This window comes from Budorcas taxicolor, chromosome 17 (genome assembly GCF_023091745.1).
Source record: "Budorcas taxicolor isolate Tak-1 chromosome 17, Takin1.1, whole genome shotgun sequence".
NCBI classification, from domain to species: domain Eukaryota; kingdom Metazoa; phylum Chordata; class Mammalia; order Artiodactyla; family Bovidae; genus Budorcas; species Budorcas taxicolor.
This window is the reverse complement of record NC_068926.1, coordinates 54,561,269-54,582,806: the sequence shown is the minus strand read 5'-3', so window position 1 is coordinate 54,582,806 and position 21,538 is coordinate 54,561,269. Positions and strand designations below refer to the sequence as shown.

Below are 21,538 nucleotides of genomic sequence, written 5' to 3'. Positions count from 1 at the left end.
CAACATGAAACCAAAGAGGAAGGGAGGGAGGGAGGAAAGAAGGAAAGATGCTGTCTGAGGCTTGAGTCTTCATTAAGCTACTGAATTCGGATTTGTGTGAATATCTCATTACAGAGCACTTTGCCATACAATTTTCAGCAGTAAACCATGTCATCAAATACTTTAATTAGTGACATAATTATTACAGGTCGAAATGGTAAAAAAAAAAAAAGTTTAATAGTCCATTCTTTATAGGCCTGAACTGGTTCAATTGCGACCTGAAACTGCAGAAACTGCCAAGATAACGGCAGACTAATTCTCAGAGGTCAAGATCTATCTGCCTGACAGTGTAAGAGGCAAGGCCCCCTGGGAAGTAAGTGACAGTCCAGTATGTTCAAGAGAAGAAAGAGGTCACACAAGTATCGAGGGAAAGAAGAGGAGCCCCCCACCTTGGGGTTCCTCCTGTTGCTGCCATTTCCACCACTCCCACCTCATCCCTGTGGTCTTCCCAGAGGCCATCACCTCCACCTCCACCTTCACTATCCGATTCACCTTCATCACTGCCTCCGTCACCATGACCACCTGCACCGCCATCGGTGAGACCACCCACTCACTTCACCCTGGTCTCCCCTCCCTCAGCTCCCCGCTCCAGCAGGTCACAAATCCCACGAGACTGTCTTTCCCTCAGCAGCTCCTGTTTCCCAGGACACCCAGAACTCCCTGCCCCCTCCCCCACAGTGAGCACATGGGGTTGGGGTGGGCACCTCAGGTCTCCAGTCTGAAGCTGTTTGACGGGCACAGTGGACGTCACCCTAACCCAGCTGCCTGGAGGAGGCGTCCCTAGGGATCCTCCCACAGCTTGGGTCTCTGAGGCTGGATGTTTTATTTATTGAGCCCTGGCAAGAGCAATTCCCAGAACTAGAAACACAAAAGCTTTAAAAAAAATTACTACTCATTTTTTGCCATCTAGGCATTAGCAGTTTGGTTCAAGAGATACTGAGAAGCAGTGAACTTCCAAGTTAAGAGAAAGACCAGTGGTGACCGAGGGTCAGTCAGTGAGCTGCACGGAGGCTTTAGGAGGACAGGCACGGCCCCGAGCTGGAAGGAGGGGCTCCTGTGAGAGGAGCCAGCCCCCAGCAGACCTCCTGTGAGGTGCTGGAGCTGCTGTGGGCAACTGGCCTCCCATCCTTGACCTCCAGGTGTTAACAGCCCTTAGAGATGGAAGGAAGGTCCCTGTTTAGGTCTCATGGTTTCTTGCTTCTTCCGTTGGCCCACAGGTTATCATCATCTGCCTGGTCGTCCTGGACGCCCTCCTGGTGCTTGCGGAGCTTGTTCTGGACCTGAGGATCATCCAGCCCGACAAGAATAACTATGCCCCCAGGGTAGTGTGTCCACAGCCCTTTAACATGGTTCACTCTTGTTACCTGCACTGAGGCTGGGCGGAGGGGGCAGCACCCACAGAGAATCAACCAGGGCTTCTCTGAGAGTAGTTTGATGGGGTGCTTTCAGTCAAAGAGCAGAGCACATGTCTTCCTTTCCCAGTTGTAGATATGAGTTCCCTACAAGCAGGAGACCTCAGGTCACTTGATGGCTTGCAGGCTTGCATCCTGAGCTGTCCAAGACACTGAGCTGGAGTCTGTCACTGATTCTCAAACCAGGAGACTGATTCCTTCCCATTCCCCAGAGGAGGACGGGCTGTTTGTCCTCCTGTCAACATGCTGACGTGGTCCCTGTGCTGGAGCCACTGGGGGGACACGCCCACCATTCATTCCCTGATTCAGTTACTGCCTGGCCCATCCCGGACAGTCATCCAGAGGGCAGTGGGTGCATTCTGTGACCCTATCACCAGTAACTGGGAGGAGGCCAGGGGCTAAAAAACATCTCCCCACACCCTTTGAAAAAAAATTCAGTGCACTGTGCATAAGTGTCTTTTCAACTGGCAAAAGGGCAGGAAGAAAACATTAAACCTCCTTCCTACTCCTGGCCCCTTTGACCAAGGCAGTCGTTAACATTCTCTTCTGTGACACTTGAGTCCTCCCGTAGATGGGTAATCTTTTCTCCCTCTACTGTTTAATAGAATCAGTAACTTACCACCTATGCTCACTGTCTTGTGCCTTTTTTCTTTACTTTTTATTATGAAAAATGGCAAACATACATTTTTCTGTATTTTCTTTCTTTATATACATACCCACAAGCATGCCCATATATTTTTGACCATTTGAAAGTCAGACATCATGACACTTCATCGCTGAGTACTTCAACAGTGCCTAAGAATGAGGTTTTTCTCCTATGGAACCATAATAGCATTATTACACCTAAAAAAGTTATAATTCCATAATATCTAATAACCAGTTTTCATTGAAATTTCCTCTTTCATAGTGCTTTTTTTTCCAAACTCTATTTCTGACATTATATTTGAGCTCTTTTAAAGTTAAATTCACTCAGTGGTGTCCAGCTGTTTGTGCCCCAAGGACAATACAGTCCATGGAATTCTCCAGGCCAGAATACTGGAGTGGGTAGCCTTTTCCTTCTCCAGGGGATCTTCCCAACCCAGGGATCAAACCCAGGTCTCCCGCATTGCAGGTGGATTCTTTACCATCTGAACCACCCTATTCCTTTATTCTGTTTCCTGTATAACACAGGTTAGGTCAAGAGGCTTAAAAAGCAAGAGTTCTTCAAGGGTGGGCTATTTTTTCTCTATTTTTAAATCTCACGGCCGCTTGGGCCACGGACCCACTACTAGTCTGCTCACTTGGTTCAGGTTGTAAACGCTGAGCTGTTGCACTGTCCAGGGGCACTTTTCCCTTTGCAGTCGTAAATAATCCGCATGGAGACACTTTCATGTCATACAGACTTCTTCCCCAGTTGGCATCCACTGATGATCATTGTGTGAGTCTGTGAACACACTGGCTTGTAAACCGGTGATTTCTAATAATGCCTTTCCTTCTACATTGACTAATCAGTATCCTTTTATCAGTTCAGTTCAGTTGCTCAATGTTGTCTGACTCTGCAACCCCATGGACTGCAGCACACCAGGCTTCCCTATCCATCACCAACTCCCGGACTTTACTCAAACTCTGTCCATTGAGTCAGTGATGCCACCCAACCATCTCATCCTCTGTCGTCCCCTTCTCCTCCTGCCTTCAACCTTTCCCAGCATCAGGGCCTTTTCAAATGAAGTCAGCTTTTTGCATCAGGTGGCCAAAATATTGGGAGTTTCAGCTTCAGCATCAGTCCTTCCAGTGAATACTCAGGACTGATCTCCTTTAGGGTGGACTGGTTGGATCTCCTTGCAGTCCAAGAGACTCTCAAGAGTCTTCTCCAACAACAAAGTTCAAAAGCATCAATTCTCTGGCGTTCAGCTTTCTTTATAGTCCAACTCTCATATCCCTACATGACTACTGGAAAAACCATAGCTTTGACGAGATAGATCTTTGTTGGCAAAGTAATGTCTCTGCTTTTTAATATGCTGTCTAGGTTGGTCATAGCTTTTCTTCCAAGGAGCAAGCGTCTTTTAATTTCATGGCCACAGTCACCACCTGCAGTGATTTTGGAGCCCCCAAAAATAAAGTCAGCCACTGTTTCCATTGTTTCCCCATCTATTTGCCATGAAGTGATGGGACCGGATGCCATGATCTTTGTTTTCTGAATGTTGAGCTTTAAGCCAACTTTTTCACTCTCCTCTTTCACTTTCATCAAGAGGTTCTTTAGTTCTTCGCTTTCTGCTGTAAGGGTGGTATCATCTGCATATCTGAGGTTATTGATATTTCTCCCAGCAATCTTGATTCCAGCTTGTGCTTCATCCAGCCCGGCATTTCGCATGATGCACTCTGCGTATAAGTTGAATAAGCAGGGTGACGATATACAGCCTTGATGTACTCCTTTTCCTATTTGGAACCAGTCTGTTGTTCCATGTCAGGTTCTAACTATTGCTTCTTGACCTGAATACAGATATCTCAGGAGGCAGGTCAGGTGGTCTTGTATTCCCATCTCTAAGAATTTTCCAGTTTGTTGTGATCCACACAGTCAAAGGCTTTAGCATAGTCAATAAAGCAGAAGTAGATGTTTTTCTGGAACTTTCATGCTTTTTCAATGATCCAATGGATGTTGGCAATTTGATCTCTGGTTCCTCTGCCTTTTCTAGATCCAGCTTGATCATCTGGAAATTCACAGTTCGTGTACTGTTGAAGCCTGTCTTGGAGAATTTTGAGCATTAGTCTACTAGCGTGTGAGATGAGTGCAGTTGTGCGGTAGTTTGAGCATTCTTTGGCATTGCCTTTCTTAGTGTGTATTACAAGAACACAGTCATTCTTTTCAGTGTTCAGTTTCAAATGGTCCCAGATTTGATCACTGTGAGCCTCTTTGGGCCAGGATGATGTCTCAGCTCTCTTCATATTTTCCCTGCCCCAGAATGGAAATGGTTATTTTAGTGAAGACTAGTATTTATAAATCTAGATCTGGAAACTCTCTTCATTTACCATCCACCTTGGTGATCATTTCTAGTAAATACTTACGGATCAGCCTTGGTCTTTTGAACAACTGTGTAGTACTCCACGAGGAGGTACCGAAATGCTTTTAAAAGGACCCTAGTCTAATGAACATTGCGGGGGACGCTCCGCAGAAAGAGAGAGGCAGTGGAACTTCCCTCAGCAAAGCCGAGGGGTCCTGAGGAGATGTGACCCTGCTGTCCGCCAACCCAGCCCCTCCGCAAGCAAGAGACGATCACACACGACACGGTTCCATCTAAGCAGTTCTGCTTTATTGCCGCAAACTCTTGGTTTATATAGGCAAGCAAGGGGGGGTTGGGGAGGGACTTTCCATAGTTGCACCAATCATGTTAAAGGTCAAATCGTAATATGCCATAGTTGCACCAATCACATTAAAGGTCAAATCTTAATATACCATAGTTGCACCAATCATGTTAAAGGTCAAGTCGTCATGTGCTTCATTGTGACAGGAGTCTATGGTGATCACGTGCTGTCCACGTGCACGGAAATCAAGAGAGCCAATCAAAAGTTTTGACAAACAACTTCCACCATGACCTCATCTCTTCCGCCAGGCGCTATCTTAGCTCTAAACGGCAAAGCTACCCCTTCTTTTTTAAGGTTTCCCATGGCCCCACAGAACATTTCTGTTGTTCTACAATGAAGAAAATCGTCTGTTCTGTAAATAGTGCTGCAGTAAATATCCTTACTGTCTTTGTGCCCATGTGAACTTAGCTGTATGATAAATTCCTAGCAGCGTAGCCGCTGGGCCAAAGGGCATGGTGGATGTTTTCAGTTCTGCCATTGCCTCATTGCCCTGCAGGGAGCAATGTCTGTGCTGTTCCCAGCTACAGTTGGAGCCTGAAACCAGTGCCTGGTGCTGGCAGGAATGCGGGATTGGTGAAGGGAATGGATTCTCTCTGGTGACTGGGCAGGTACATTCAAAGCTGGCTCATCCATGTGAACCAGCTCAGCCTGTGATCAGTCTGTGTCTACACTCATGTGTCTCCTTGTCCCCTTCAGGTGTTCCACTATATGAGCCTTGCTATACTGACCTTTTTCATGACGGAGATTTTCTTTAAAATATTGGTCTTCCGCTTGGAGTTCTTTCACCACAAGTTTGAGATCCTGGACGCCATTGTGGTGGTCATTTCCTTCATCCTCGACATCGTCCTCCTGTTCCGGGAGCATGAATTCGAGGCTCTGGGACTGCTGATCCTGCTCCGGCTGTGGCGGGTGGCCCGGATCATCAATGGTATGTCCCCTGCATGCCTGAGCCGGGGAGCTGGGTTTGGGGGGTGGGGGGTGGGACAGTGGGTAGAGCCTGGAAGGGGCGCAGAGCCCCCGGTCCTTCTCCTGGCAGCCAAGAGAAACATGAAACGGTCTGCTCTGGTGTCCCACTGCCACCTCTGTGGTTACAAATGGACACCAGCACATGTGCTCTGAGAGGAAGGGCCCTTCTCCTTTAGGCTCTATTTTCATGATTAATGAAAGATGTTAATAAAAAGGGTTATAGACCAATCCCTGATCTGTTGCCAAAGTACTTTTGTTTCTCACGAGGTGTTTCCTGAAGAGTGTTTTATCAAACCCCATCCCACCCTGGGAGGGAAGCCATCAGGGAAGGGAGCAAGGAAGCTGAGAAACACTGTACATTAGATTCTGCTGGCTTGGAGAAAATCACAACACGAGCGAGCACGATGAAGGCTCTGAGAACCGTAGTTGTTTTCCAAGTTGACACTGGGAGGAAATAACACCTGGCAGCCTGCTGTAGACTCTGGCTCTGGAGAAAACGCTGGGGGAAAACACCACTTTCTCGGATTTTAGGCACAGGTCCTGTTCCTCACACACTCCCTGCTGGTGTGGGGAGCCTGTTTCAGAGCAGCTGTTTGTGTTGTGATTTGATGTGGACTCCGTGACTGGTCAGTGGTTCAGCTGTTAGTGAATGCCCATCTGTGGACCTGCCACATCAGAATCACTCTCAGCGCTCTAAGTGGCAAGTCTGGTGCGGAGGAGCCCAGGCAGGGTGTCTGTTCGTGAAGCACTCCCAGGTGATTGGTGTCCAGCAGGTTTGGGAATCCCTGGACTAGGGCCCAAGCCGATGGGCTGTGGGTGGTTGTCAGGAGACCAAGTGAGCAACAGTGAGGCCTGCTGGAGGCGGGCCTGTCCCCTGCCTGGCGCAGTGAGTCCCAAGGCACCTTCTGTGTTGGGTGCCACCCGGCAGGGTAAGGGCCTGTGCAGCGGCTCTGTCGGGCACGTGGGCTTTGGAACCTGCCAGTTCAGATCTAGTGATTTAGAGTAAAGCCTATTAAGAACATTTATTTGGGTTCTGTCAAAGGAAATAAAGGAAGCTTTTTGGATAATGTGGAAGATGCTTATGCTGACTGATTTTTTTTTTGGACAGAAACATACTGTGTGCAAAGGTTATGTGAGGTAGCTAGACTCTGACAGACTATAAATGACTCGTGAACCAGCTACTACCCAGCACTCTTCACATCACACTGTTATGAAAAGTGTTCATTTTGTCTTAAAAAAAAAAAAAAATGGCTGCGAGGTGTAGGAGGACTAGCTACTGCCCATTATTACACTGCTATCAGATTTCAGCATGACCGAACATAGGCTAAACCAGACTCGGTGGGACAGCCAGGAACACTGTGAACCAGGAATGGCTGCTTCCAGGCCTAGTGGGCACCACATACATGGGTGATGGTCCAGACTCGGTCACTCACACTTGGAAGGGGGCAGAATAGCCCCACTGCAGCACAGGCTTTAAGGCCTCATCCCCACTGTGGTGTGGGCATCAGGGAGCTCTGTCCCCACTGTGGTGTGGGCGTTGGGGAGCTCTGTCCCCACTGTGCTGTGGGCATTGGGGAGCTCTGTCCCCACTGTGGTGTGGGCATCAGGGTGCCCTGCCCCAACCAGGGTTCAGGTTAGTGCCTGACAACTAAACTGGCCATAGCCCTGGAGGCAGAAAGTGGGGAGAGTGACAGCCCCAAGCTTGAGCATTTCCAGACTTGTACTTAGTGCCTCCTGAGCAACTGCTGCTAAGTAGCAGAACTGTTATGAACAAGGTCCCTTAAGGAGCTTAATCCTCATCTGGTCAGTGATTATTTTTAAGGATTTTTCACACCAGGCAAGCTGAAGAAGTATGTCTCAGCTGGGTACTGAGTAGCTCAGAAATTAAAAACCTGACCCTCCTAGTTATGATGCCTTTAAGCCATGATTGTTTTACTTGTCACTGCTCTTCCCAACTGTATACATTTATAAGGAATACAGGGTTTTTTCCCAGGTGGTTAAATCAGAAACTGGTATCATGGAGACCCTCACCATTATTTTTCAGGGATAATTATCTCGGTTAAGACACGTTCAGAACGGCAACTGTTAAGGTTAAAACAGATAAACATACAACTGGCCACCAAGATACAGCACCTTGAATTCAGCTGCTCTGAGAAGGTAAGAAGGCACTTGGGAAAACACCCTCTGTTTACAGATTGTTCTCTCCCAGCCAGGCCTCTGCTCTCGTGGGGCTGTTAGCCCAGAGCCCTGCCTTCCCTGGGTCAGGCGTCCTTGTCCTTTCAGATTCAGCTCAGGCACTACCTCCACCCCTGCAGGTTCGCCAGGAAACCCCCTCCTCTAGTGTCTCTCCTCTCTGCTGTCACTGTTGGGCCCCGACTAAGTGGTTTCCATGAGGAGTGTGGTTTTCATTCAGCTCTGTGGCCCAGTATGTGCCTGGGGAGGCTCAGAAGGTAAATTCGGTTATTCATCTGCTTTTGTAATAACAGGAACAAGAAATTGAGAGACTTAACAAGCTATTGAGACAGCATGGATTTCTCGGGGAGGTGAACTAGAAGCACACCTTCTCCAGCTCAAAGGGAAGACCTGCCTCATGGGCTTGTGACAAGGAAGACAGCCACCCCTCTGGGGCCATGTCGGGGAGAGCTCTGGTTTGATGGCTTTGCCTCACTGCTGCCGGCTCGGATCCTGGGGGACACAGCCTTTTAGAGGCTCTATTTCTTCCTTGGTGTGACTGAGAATGTCCCACCCCACACTGTGTAACAAATGTATCATAAACTATATTTTTTCTCATGTTGGAACACTTTACTCTTGCTTGAAAATGAACAAGCTGGACAATTACTAGCTGTATATAAAATTTAATCTCATCAAACGCACAGTTTTCACTTTTCACATGTATATTGAGGGATCAGTACATCCTTTCATATGAGCACTCTGAAAAACAAAAAAGAAAGCTATCTTAGCTATCAGCACATTCTAGAAGTCTTTTACATGTCCAAGCTGTTCTAAATAGCTAACCACAATTTCCCCCAAGGAGGCCATTCTCGAGTACCCAGCCCCCTCCTCTGCATCCTCCAGCTTTGAGCTGGCTCCACCTAGTTCTGCCACCTGATAACATTTTCCTCAGTTACTGTACAATTAATGTATAAAATAAACTCTCTCCTTCCCTCGGGCCCTCCTACTAGATCCTTTCCAGCTTCAACTGCTGGGAATCACTTGGTGGCATCCCAGACCAGCCCACTAACTGCAGAGCAAGCTAGCTCCGGTGCCTGGTACAGAAGTGGCAATTAGACCCAAGATGCCACTGTAATTAACATGACATTTGGGGGAAGATCCCCTTGTGAGGCCTTGTCCTCTACTCGCATGATTTTAAACAATTTGCTATTTTTGTACACATTTCAGCAGGACCTGAAAAGGAAGAAAACCTGAATGAAAAATAATATTTTAAAAATAACTCACATTTAAAGCAGGGGATGAATAAACTGGATAAACCCTCAACGCCTGCACTACTTGAAGGTCTGTCCTCGTGTCTTCTCAAAGGTGCAACTTGGTTTCCACATATGACCTATGTGTTGAGAGTACTGGAACTGGCTAAGACCAGATGATGCCCCCTTCTAATGTCAGACCAACTAGGACATTCCCGAAGGGAGACGAGAGGAGGGAAGTGAGTGGAGAGGAAGTGTGCTGGTCTGGGGGCAATCTCAAGGATTATAATAAAGTGGAATGTCTCCGAGGGACCGTGGGCCCCACACGTGCTGAATTCTGCAGATACAGTGTAGTTTCCTTATTTAACGACTTACATCAAACAAATGGGAAGAAGAAATTAAAGGGCAGCCTGGCGTTGATGGTTGGCCGAGCTCTGAAGCCTGCCTCTGCAGGGGCAGACACATCCACAAAAGTAACCGCAGTGGAAATAAGAATCGTCCTTTCATTTCCTGAGTTGGTCTGTAATACAAAATCAGGATAATGCAAGCCCTGCCCTCCAGTGTGCTATCGGGATAACAAAGATGGGACAAGCTTCCATGCCCTTCCTCACCTAATAGCTGTCAGTTCATGAATCTGATAGGTACATGGAGGGCTCATCAGTCACTAACTCAGAGGAGAGACAGTTTTCACTCAGGCTGTCCCTCACACACTGATGTCATGCATAACTCAATTCTGACAAGAATTTTAAAGATCAAATCTAAACAAGAATGCAAATGTGAACAAAACCATTTTGTTCAGTGGAGGCTTTTCCTCTAAGTAAACGATGACTGCTAGATTGTTCTAAGAATCCAGATTGTTTAAATTTTAATTATTTTTTACAAAATAATAAATTTCACCTATCACAGTTGAGTTTTCTCTGGCCTTGAGTCTTGTATCTTTAAAATTAGGCCTACCTCAGGAAGGGAAGATGAAATTAGATTTGCAGTTACATTGACTATTTTGGCCTGTGGGTTCAATAAGGATCCGTATTTAGTCCACTTCACTTCTACCATCAAAGCCACTGGGAGCTGGCAGGAATCCTGTACAATAATATGCCATTAATCAATTTGAGTATTATACAACCTTAAGTCAAACTTAATCTGCAGTTCAGAGTTTTAATTATAAAATGTTTCCCATATTACAAAATGTTCTGAACAAGAGAATGAATAGACTCTGGAAGTTCAGATAAAAACAGCTTAGAAGCAGCATGTATTTTAAAAGTACTCAATGCTCCAAAAAAATTTTAACACCTAAAGCATAATTCTTCCAGCCCTTCCTGTTTCTAAAGAGACCAGCATTACCTGGGAGTTGTACCCCCAACTATGGACCCTCCAGGGCCGACAGGTCTAACTGCACCCACCCATTTACATCTACCTCAGAGATTCTTTAGGAAAGGAGTTGGCATGGGGGGAGGAGGAAAGGGAATATAGTATTATTAAGTCAGAAATTAAACTTGACTGCATATCATGTTAAAATGTACTTAGAGGAAATTCAAGTCCTTTCTTTTCACTTATCTGATTTCACTGGTTGGCAATTGAGATGTTACATCGGGGTATACAGGCGCTGTCTTAAGTTTTCAAAGAAGTTAACTCTCACTCTCAGTCGAGGGCACTGGTGCCACAATGGAGCTGCCCAGTGCAGGCCTGGACACTGGGAGCTGGGCCTGGGACCTCTGCCCCAGGATCTTTGTTCGCTCAGCCCTAAGGGGAACATGTGAAGGGGGCCTTCCAGACCTCTTTCCTGTCTTTACAGTTTCTTCAGTTGGCAAATGTGTTAAAGCTGCCTGATAGGGAGATGGAATTCCACTGGAGTATTCTACTTTTTGTCTATGTATGTGTGAAATTTTTCCACAATGAAAAGTTTTTAAAAATAAATTTCTTTAGGGCATGCAAAGCTAGCATACCTGCTAAATTTGGTGCCGGCTGAAAAGGCAAGGGTGGAATGCCTTGGCTTAGCACTGTCTCTTAAGAAATTTGCAGGCTCAAAAATCCTTGAGAATATCCTGTCATTAGAAGATGCAACATGCAGCTGGTGTCACCTGAGCCCAGCAGATGCCCTCGTGTCAGCTCTGCCTAGAAGGCTGTGATGAAACCTGCCCCGGGCCCTCTAAGCTCCCGACTGGCACAGACCCCGACAGTGCTTGCGTCCATGCTGCTGCCACTCCCGCCACAACTTGTGTCTTCCCTTCTGAGGGAGAAGTAACAACTGGACATCTTAACCCATCTGCAAGAAGCTGGGAGCAAACTGCCTGGTTCACTGAGGCAGCAGAGCTGAGCCAAGACTTAGCTGAATCGCAGGGACTGAGTAAACACGGGTCTCTGCTGGGGACTCAGTGGGGATGGTGGGATCGGAGCTAGTAAGCTAGTCCTCACCCCATTGTCCCCATGCTATAAATGTGCTAAGCAGATAATGAGAGGCCTGAAGAAACGGTGACATGAAAAAGCCGGGCAATTAAAGGATAAAGATGGAGAGCACGCCTCCGCTGACGGGGCCAGCCCACACTCTGACTGCTGAGACAAAAGAAAAAGGTGGGCAGGAGAACCACATGTGATCTGGAACCTATTTGTAGGATGTCAATTTCCATTAAACTCTTCTGGGAACTTTAGAATTGAAAGCTCTCATGGGTGGAGTGCTTTTATAGACCAGGGAACAATGGATAGGACAGCTCTGCAGATGGGAGGAAGTCTTACTGAAACAGTCCACTTCACCTATCATATCATGATACCTAGAGAAACCTTGCATACCACCAACAAGGAATAGGATGGTGACTGGTAGTGGTCCCCATCTATAGAGAGACCACTAGGCACCATTAATATTACCTGATTTTAAATCTCAACAAGCCCTGAGGGCAGTAATACAGCTATGAGGAAAAAGAGGCTCAAACCGGTAAGATCGCTGGCTGAATCACTGCTAACTAGGGGCAAAATCAGTATTCAAGATCCAGGCCCATCTGATAACAAAGTCCAAACTCCCACCCACAGCCACTCACCCTCTTAACAGGTACCCCCTGCCTCCGTCTCCCCACAGTGAGAGGGGCAGGTGCATGATGGAGACCACTAGCAAGCGGCCTTCAGCTTCTCCCCCTTTACCTTCACATGTGACGTCTGGGTGATGAAATAGACGGGCACCCAGTCCAGCACATCCTGGGCCTGGGAATTTCCAAAAGGGGCCACATAGTCTGGGAAGCCCTGACCCTTTAGCAGGCTCTTCATCTTCTGCGCCACCAGCTGACATGTGAGAGCTTTGGTCAGTCTTTTGGGAAGAATGAGGTCAAATGAGGTGATTGTTCAAACCTACAGTTTTTCCTTAATAAATGTCAAGGTCATGTTTAATTATGACATTTCTCTAGCACAAAAAAGTACTAAAAATAAGAAACGAGGGCATCTGTCTCAGGTATTAGACATCTTTATGTTACATCTGCCAAATACCTCACTTTAATACAGTGTTCAGTTCAGTCGCTCAGTCGTGTCTGACTCTTTGCGACCTCATGAATCACAGCACGCCAGGCCTCCCTGTCCATCACCAACTCCCAGAGTTCACTCAAACTCATGTCCATCGAGTCAGTGATGCCATCCAGCCATCTCATCCTCGGTTGTCCCCTTCTCCTCCTGCCCCCAATCCCTCCCAGCATCAGGGTCTTTTCCAATGAGTCAACTCTTCACATGAAGTGGCCAAAGTATTGGAGTTTCAGCTTAAGCATCAGTCCTTCCAAAGAACACCCAGGACTGATCTCCTTTAGGATGGACTGGTTGGATCTCCTTGCAGTCCAAGGGACTCTCAAGAGTCTTCTCCAACACCACAGTTCAAAAGCATCAATTCTTCGGTGCTCAGCTTTCATCACAGTCCAACTCTCACATCCATACATGACCACTGGAAAAACCATAGCCTTGACTAGACGGACCTTTATTGGCAAAGTAATATCTCTGCTTTTCAATATGCTATCTAGGTTGGTCATAACTTTCCTTCCAAGGAGTAGGCATCCTTTACTTTCATGGCTGCAATCACCATCTGCAGTGATTTTGGAGCCCCCAAAAATAAAGTCTGACACTGTTTCCACTGTTTCCCCATCTATTTGCCATGCAGTGATGGGACCGGATGCCATCTTAGTTTTCTGAATGTTGAGCTTTAAGCCAACTTTTTCACTCTCCTCTATCACTTTCATCAAGAACAGTGTTAGTACCCATAATATCTCTGATTACAGAATACTGTACCTGCAGTGTTTTTTTTTTATTTTTACATTCCTCAACAATACACATATTCTCTCTAGTTTCTTTTCTCACTCTCCAAAAAGGGGATTATTTGAAGTTAAAGTGTCTCTCACTTTGTGAAATTTTGGTTAGCCAGGGAGATGAATCCAAAACAAAGTTTCCCAAACTATATTCCATGGAGAAGCTCTGTACAAGAAGGGTTCCATGGCCAAACATTTGAGAAATATTACATACCCATGTCCCCGCTGAAGTACAGTGACATTACTAAAGACTCTGAGAAGTGCTTACTTAGTAAGGAATCATGTTTTGAACTTTAATTTGGTGTTTCCCAAAATATTAAACCACAGACTTACCCCTGCTGACATTATAGAAATGTATCCCCACAGAACCTCCTTTCAGAAATGCTAATCTAACACGATCAGAATAATGTAAATGGTGAATTCTGGTCTAACCAAAATAATGATGTAGATACCCTGGGGAGATATAAGGATGGGAAGCAAGTCGCTTGTGGGGTAGGGGACCAAAAGAGAAAGAGCCAAATCTTCATCTCCCATAATGGGAACTCAAATTAATAGTCATAAGAAAATAAACAAGGATTTGCTGTTGCTGCTGCTGCTAAGTCGCTTCAGTCGTGTCTGACTCTGTGCGACCCCATAGACGGCAGCCCACCAGGCTCCCCCATCCCTGGGATTCTCCAGGCAAGAACACTGGAGTGGGCTGCCATTGCCTTCTCCAATGCATGAAAGTGGAAAGTGAAAGTGAAGTCGCTCAGTTGTGTCTGACTCTTAGCGACCCCATGGACTGCAGCCTACCAGGCTCCACCGTCCATGGGATTTTCCAGGCAAGAGTACTGGAGTAGGGGTGCCATTGCTTTCTCTGATAATAACGTATAATGGAAAAGAATCTGAAAAGAATATAACTGAATAACTTTGCTTTACACCTGAAACACTATAAATCAACTTTATACCTGAATAAAAAAATAAAAACAAAAGTCATAAAACCAGAAAAATGAAGAAGCATTATATATGGGTTATTTAAAAATTTGGGGACAAATTTTCAAAAACTCAACCATAAGAGTTGAAAGTGATTGCCTCTGGGATTCTGGGATAGGGAAAATGAAGGTTAAGAAGTGCTGTCTTTAGAACAAGCCATACAGAGCTGTTGAACATTTTACATTATGTTTGACAATAAAAAGATAAAACATACAAAGCCTTGATATTTTTACTCTGCCATATCTGATAAGCAAAAAGCGTTTTAACAATTTTCCTTTGAATCATGACAAATAGTTTATGGTTATGAGAATTAAAATTAGAAAACCAGAAACCACATCATTGTAAAATAAATTATTGTTACTATTGCTGCTACCCACTAATAATATGCTAATGAGCTTGTCCGCTGATGCAGAGTTTTGATTAAAATGAGAAGGGCTAGATAACTAACAAGGACCTACTGTATAGCACAGGGAATTCTAATCAATACTCTGTAATGACCTATATGGGAAAATTAAAAAGATGGGATATATGTATAATGACTCACTTTGCTGTATACCTGAAACTAACACAACATTGTAAATCAACTATACTCCAATAAAAATTATATATATATATATATATATATATATATATATAAAGGTACAGTGGGAGAACACAGGGAAAACAATGGGAAGAGTAAGAATGTTTTCATGGTTTTTTTGATCAATGAAAATAGGCTCCAACAGAAGCAAGTTACTCTCTTACCTGAGTTTACAGCCAGACTGCATGTTGTAACCAAATAATACCGGGGCCCGGATCCCCTCTACTGCTAAGCAGTCTTGCTCAGTTGTGCTACGAAGAAGAGTAAATTGTCCATATCTATTCGTGGTCTGAATGATCCCAGACATTCACAGAAGGTTAAGGGAGTTGCCCGGTACTGAAGCAGCAGATCCTTAGGAGATGGTGTCACGTGTGTGTGACACCCTCAGAGATCCCATGGACTGTAGCCTTCCAGGCTCCTCCGTCCATGGGATTTTCCAGGGAAGACTACTGGAGTGGGGTGCCATTGCCTTCTTTGACGAGATCTGAGTGAGACCCAAATACCCCTTCCCTAGGCCTTGGGGATTTTGACAGTTATTTCCCAGGAGAAGGAAAAATAGTTGTAACTGTTTTCCTTGATTAGGAGAGCCTCAGAAGAAAAATTCTCAGAAACTGGCCCTTCAAAATTAATTCCACATTTTCAAAACCACTAATTTAACAGTCTCAGTTTAAGCGTAAAATCAAATACCTCTAAACGTCTGTCAACCCTTCTCTCTGAAGGCTTGCACTGTAAGACACTGCCAGTCCCCTGGGCCACGCTGTCCCACCCCATCAGGCTCCACACAGCCCTGCCTGCTGTGCGGGCCAAGCCCCCTGAAGGCAGCTCTGGCCGAGACCAGCCTCTCCAGCCCTCTCCTCCAGGACCCTCAGCAATCAGGAGAAGTGCAGCCCACATGCACGGACAGGGAAATGAAGCTTCTCTATAGATCCAAAAAGGATACCCCTTCTGAGGCTGGAATCCGGCAACTAACGGGAGCCCCACCACATAACCAGGGTTTCCACTTAGAGGAACTGGCTTTGTGTTTTGCTGAAAGAGAGTGCAGAAATGCCCCCAAGTAATTCTCATTTTAATAAGGAAATGGCAGAGGGAAAATGAAATGGTTTTCATAATGAAATCTGGGATTACCAGCCAATGAAAGAATTTCTCCCCCTACTCAGAACTATAAATATATCTCTGGAGTGTAGGCGTACATCATGCTGTATAAGAACAAGCTCACAGGGAGGAGAAGCTTACTCCCAAGTGGAAAAGACACAAGGACTCTGGCTGGATTTTGTGACAAGCTTCCACAGGCTACACGTGAGCCCTTTGTTCCAAACAAATGGTTGTAGTAATACTTCTAATTTGAGATTTTTTTTTACTAATTCATGATTTCTTTATACTTGGCAATTATTGATACTTATATGAAAACTGATCAAACTTACCTGAATAAAATAAATTTCAAACTTTTGCTGGAGTGGAACCATTGCACTGCTCACTGCTCCCAGAAGAAGAAAGAGATCAGCTTTTATTACCTCACCTGCGTCTGTATATGTGAGGCTGTATGTCACCTAAAAACAAAAGGATATTTCAGATACATCTGTTCCCAATATGTTTCCATAGCTGTATTAACAACTCACATTAAAAAAATATACATCTAGGAGGCTATCCCTTCCCACTTCTCATGCAGAGAGAGAAGCATGTCTCTCCTGTCCAACCAGATTATGGAAGGTATGAGCTCAGCACCAGCCCCCACTGACAGGGGCATCTGAGCCTTTCCATGCCCAATCATAGAAGGTACAAGTCAGCTGGCCTGAGCAGAATGTAAGCAGCCTATCTCTGCAGATAAATGTGTTAAAACAACAGCAATAGCAACAAATTATGATGTATGCTTCTAAGTTATGAGGTTTGTGGAGAAAATCACATGTGATTACTTCAGGGACAAAGAAGTAACCTCTGATGAGACAGAATAAAGGCAAGCAGGAGGCCAAGACAAGAAAAGCAATACCATCGGATGGGCCAGAGGGTGGCCAGTTACCTCTCAGGACCACACCTGGCTTGAGCCGGCCACAGACAGTGAACTTTCAAAGCCAAACTGGGTGCCTACCTCAAGAACGACGTTAGTGCAGATTTCAATATGTCCCGCCTCAACAACACCCTGCTTTGATACCCTCAGTATTTCCGTGTCTTCCAGTCGGGTTAGTGTTTTATTTAGAGATCGAATGACGATGGACTGAACTGTGATAGGGACCTGCAAAGTGAAGTCCTGGGTTACCAAACACACACCTGAACAGAGGAAGTTAATGGGTAAAAATAGTGTAAAACTTGAAACATACCTCCAGATACACTGCCAAGGAGGGAAAAGCACGGTATAGAACAATATGCATACTAGAATTCCACACTTGCAAAAACACAAATATTTATTTATATGTAAATACATGCACACATTCACATAGAAAATATCTGAGATGGATGTAACCAAAATGTTAAGTGATTACCCCTGAAAACGTTCACACAAAAACATGCACACAAATGTTCACAGCAGCATTCATAACAGCCCCAAACTGAAAATAACCCCAATGTCCATCAACTGATGAATGAACAAATAAAAGGTGATCTAGCCCTACAAAAGGATATTGTCCATAAAAAAAATCACCCATAAAAAGGAATGACGCACTAACACATGCAACAACATAGATGAATCCTGAGAACACGGTGCTAAGTGAAAGAAGCCAGATACAAAGGACCACGTATTGTATGATCCCATCTGTATGAAATGTCCAGAACAGGCAAATCCATAGAGACAGAAAGTACAAACAGTGGTTGCCAGGGGCAGGGGGAGAAGGCTGGGGTAGAATGAAGAGTGATAGCTAAAGAGCACAGGGTTTCTTTCCGGGGTGGTGAGAATGTTCTGGAATTAGATAATGGTGATGACTGCATAACCTTGCTAATATACCAAAACCCATTAAATTGTACACTTTAAAATGGTAAGTTTTATGGTAAGTGAATTATATCCCAAACACACACCACACCTCCCATCATGCCATCAAAGGCACACGTACACTCTCGCCTCCAACCACAGCTCCTACTGATAGATGCACTTGCTCTCTACACGCATGTACACATTCTTCACAGAGTCCCAGAATCCATCCTCCTAAACCCCCACCACCTCTCTGAATATATGCTTGACCCAGTTTATACACAACTTCTACACACACCCTTATACACACACATACTCGTGGTGGGGTCATGAGGAAGAAAAACAGAAACAACTTTTTTAAGCAGAATCAAGAAACCCTGGTTAGATGAACGCTACTAAAGGACATTTTTCACTTAGGCCATCGCCAGTGGAGTGATGGAGCACCAAGCAACCCTTTCAATGGCTTGAACCTCTGGATATTTTGGCCTCTTTGTATCACGAGACAAGTCTGACGTTTGCTCTAAATCTCTGCTCTTAGAAACCACTGTTTAGGAGGGAACCTAACTTGCGTCCATTTGTTTATATTGCTTTGAACTTTGCCCTCAACCATGTACTATGCTGATTATAATTCAAAATTACTAAGTTATTTAAGCTGTCATTTTATAGATAAACAGGTAGTTCTTATGTCTCTGTTCCCATGACCAAGAAGAGCTGCAACTGTCCCTTGACAGTCAAACCTCTAATACAAGAACATGATATTGTTCAAAAGCAAAGGTGAGCTGTCATGTGACAGAGTTGCAGGTTGGCAACTCCAGTCACCACAAAGAAAGTCCTCTGAATAACAGGAGTTCCACACCACCGGTTAATTAGCTATAGGGTAATTAGCTCTTAAGAAAGTCATCAAAAGATAACCCTGGATTCCTTTATCTGAAATGCCCTGATTCAGCAATGATATACTGTGTTCCAAGCAAGCGCACACCTTGGAAGGCCAAGCAAGTGCCATCCCCGTGGAATGTGGGTGTGACTGGCAGAAAGCGAAGGGCTCGGTTTAAACTAGCTTTGTAAAGACTGAGAGAAGAGTGTAAGCGGCAAGAACTGCGCGAGGCTGTCACCATGCATTCAGTCATGAGAACAAAAATGGGAGGGCTGCTCTGGTTTCCTGAATGTCCTATTCAATCATATCCCATTCCCAAACTAACCACTGGCAAAGAACTAAAGCCCACTTAGCAACAAAACTACAGGGCCATGACAATCTTTTGTTGATGGTTCAACAAATACTGACAACAATTCCAAGCAGTCACAATGAGCTTTGATTAGTGGGAAGACTGGATCCAACTTTTATATTCCTGATCCTCTAACAGACTTTGGAAGCTGCATTAAAAAAAAAAAAAATTAGACACATCCATGATATTAGGTGACGTCCTTCGGAGCTTTGATGCCACAGAGATCGGAGCTGGAAGTCCCAGACTGCTGTGGCTTAACTGCGTGGCCACAGGATACAAAAAAAGAATGTGTGAGAAACTTTTAACTTGGGGCTTGGCACACGGTAGAGCTGGTCCAGTCATCGCTAAGAATAATGTCTCTGGAGCCAGATAGCGTGGCTTCTTATCCCAGCTCTGTACTCCCCCGCTGTGTAGCCTCGGGCAAACTAATTCATCTCTCTGTGACCCACGTGCCAGACAGTGCCAACAACAGGACCTGCCTCCTGGGATCACTGGGACAACCAAAGGACTGCAGACACACAGGGCACGTGGGGCAGCACTTGGCACACAGCACGTGCCTTTGAGTAAAGTCCCATTATTCCTCACAATAGGTCTTCCCTACTTGACTGAGCCAGTCCTTAGTCATTCAATTAACACCCAACACATGAAGGGCCCAGTACCTTCCAGGTACCCCCTAGTACCAGCACTGTATGGTGGACAGGGCAGCTGCCCCCAGAGACAGTTCAACTTTGAATGGTATAATAAATGCACTTTTTAGGACTTCCCTGGCAGAATCCGCCTGCCAATACAGAAAACACGGGTTCAGTCGCTGGTCCAGGAAGATTCCACATGCCATGGGGCAACTAAGCCCATGTACTGCAACCCTTGGGCCCGTGCTCTAGAGCCCAGGAGCCACAAGAAGCCACTGCAGTGAGAAGCCCTCCACACCACAACTAGAGAGTAGCTCCTGCTTGCTGCAACTAGAGAAAGCCCATGTAAGGCAATGAGGACCCAGCACAGCCAAAAATTTTTAAATATAAATAACTTCTTAAAAAGTACTTTCTTAGTGATCAGAGGTATTTGAGAGCTAGTCTATTACATGATTCTCAAACTGGGTCCCTGGGAGCTGTAGTGTTCTTCACAAGGGACCAGAAAGGAGAAAAATGGGGAAGTGGGGCAGGTAAAGGGTTTCTGACCCACCTCTGCTCCAACCAGGGGCTTTGGATTCAATCGTATTACATACTAGGTAGGCTCTGCTTAAGATTTCACTTGAAGAAGCACTGTAACTAAAGTAAGTTTGAAAGCACCTTCACAGATGAGGAGATCCAGGGCCACACACAGTAGTGTGGAGTCCAAGGTCAGACGACTATCCCTTTCCAAACGTCTACCTCACAAGTTTGTGTCCAGAGGTGTAATGAACTCAGTCACAGCAGGTACCATGGTCCGCAGAGCTTCCTGCGCAACAGACGCCTTACCCAGAGCCGGACCTCACATTATGCGCGTTCTCTCCCTCCAGCCTTACATCAAGCCTCTGGGGCAGACACTACCATCCACCCACTTGTAACTGGGGAGACTGAGGCAGGTGTCATATGAGAAAATAACAGCAAAGCTGAGTTTTGAACCAAGGCCAACCAATTCCACAGGCTCTGGGAGCCAAGGGCAACGCTTTGGCCTCCTTGGGGACTGTGGTATTCACAGGGAGGAGCAGGGTACAACCCCAAGAACAAGAACAACCCCATCATCTTTCTCTCTGACATTGCTGCAAAGAGACCGCAGCCTCCTGACCACGGCTCTCCAGGGCCATCGGCTGGGGCCGTGGCTTTGACTAGAACCTGCCTGCAACTCAACCCTGGAAGCTATACTGACTGCTCATCTCCTACACAGGTGTGTACGTTCACTAGGCACAAGATTTCTTTCTATCTTCTACACTGGACAGACAGCATCCTGGGAGCTAGCCAGCCCTCATGACAAGAGGCCAAGAAGATATCAAGGGATGCCCAGAAGGCACAGAGGCCAATCACACCCCTTGTCAGTCAAGACACCTAGGCCATTTAAACATGAACAAGTGTGGACTACAAAAACTAAAGGAATTGGAAAGTCTGACCCTTTTGTGATAATAAAAGAATGGTCTACCTAAGGAATTTCCCTATTTCATTTCTGCTTGCTTTTTGGCAAATGTTTTTGTTACTGGCAGTAAGGTACCCTTCCAGCTGTAAGTGTATTCATTTCAAAGGGCTCTAAAGTAAGACAATAAGTCCATTATGTATTCTTACCTCTATTCCTGAACCAGGCACCTAGATAAAAAAGAACAAATTTTGTTATGTACAACAAAAAGAAGCACTGTTGTTGCTTTTTCAGATGGTGCATTAAAGGGCATATTCCTCTTATTAAAGACTTCTCAAAGAGAAAAACAGAATTTCCTTAATCAAGGCTTGCCACCCA

General features: G+C 45.5%; 2 protein-coding genes across 2 annotated transcripts in view; one reads left to right on the top strand and one right to left on the bottom strand.

The window, feature by feature from the left end:
• Window positions 1-8,494, top strand: part of HVCN1 (hydrogen voltage gated channel 1) — a 31,032-nt gene extending 22,538 nt beyond the window's left edge. Inside the window, exons 4-7 of the mRNA XM_052654655.1 lie at window positions 1,257-1,361; window positions 5,487-5,718; window positions 7,801-7,913; window positions 8,243-8,494. Of these exons, the coding sequence (XP_052510615.1) occupies window positions 1,257-1,361; window positions 5,487-5,718; window positions 7,801-7,913; window positions 8,243-8,308 (516 nt within the window). The 3' untranslated portion in view covers window positions 8,309-8,494. The remainder of the gene's footprint in view (window positions 1-1,256; window positions 1,362-5,486; window positions 5,719-7,800; window positions 7,914-8,242) is intronic.
• A 104-nt stretch (window positions 8,495-8,598) lies between these two features.
• The window catches only part of TCTN1 (tectonic family member 1), a 31,360-nt gene continuing 18,420 nt past the window's right edge, over window positions 8,599-21,538 (bottom strand). Inside the window, exons 7-15 of the mRNA XM_052654654.1 lie at window positions 21,370-21,390; window positions 17,082-17,225; window positions 16,420-16,545; window positions 15,939-16,024; window positions 15,163-15,303; window positions 12,308-12,470; window positions 10,133-10,258; window positions 9,554-9,698; window positions 8,599-8,687 (exon numbers count right to left, since the gene is read on the bottom strand). Coding sequence (XP_052510614.1) covers window positions 9,555-9,698; window positions 10,133-10,258; window positions 12,308-12,470; window positions 15,163-15,303; window positions 15,939-16,024; window positions 16,420-16,545; window positions 17,082-17,225; window positions 21,370-21,390 — 951 coding nt within the window. The 3' untranslated portion in view covers window positions 8,599-8,687; window position 9,554. The remainder of the gene's footprint in view (window positions 8,688-9,553; window positions 9,699-10,132; window positions 10,259-12,307; window positions 12,471-15,162; window positions 15,304-15,938; window positions 16,025-16,419; window positions 16,546-17,081; window positions 17,226-21,369; window positions 21,391-21,538) is intronic.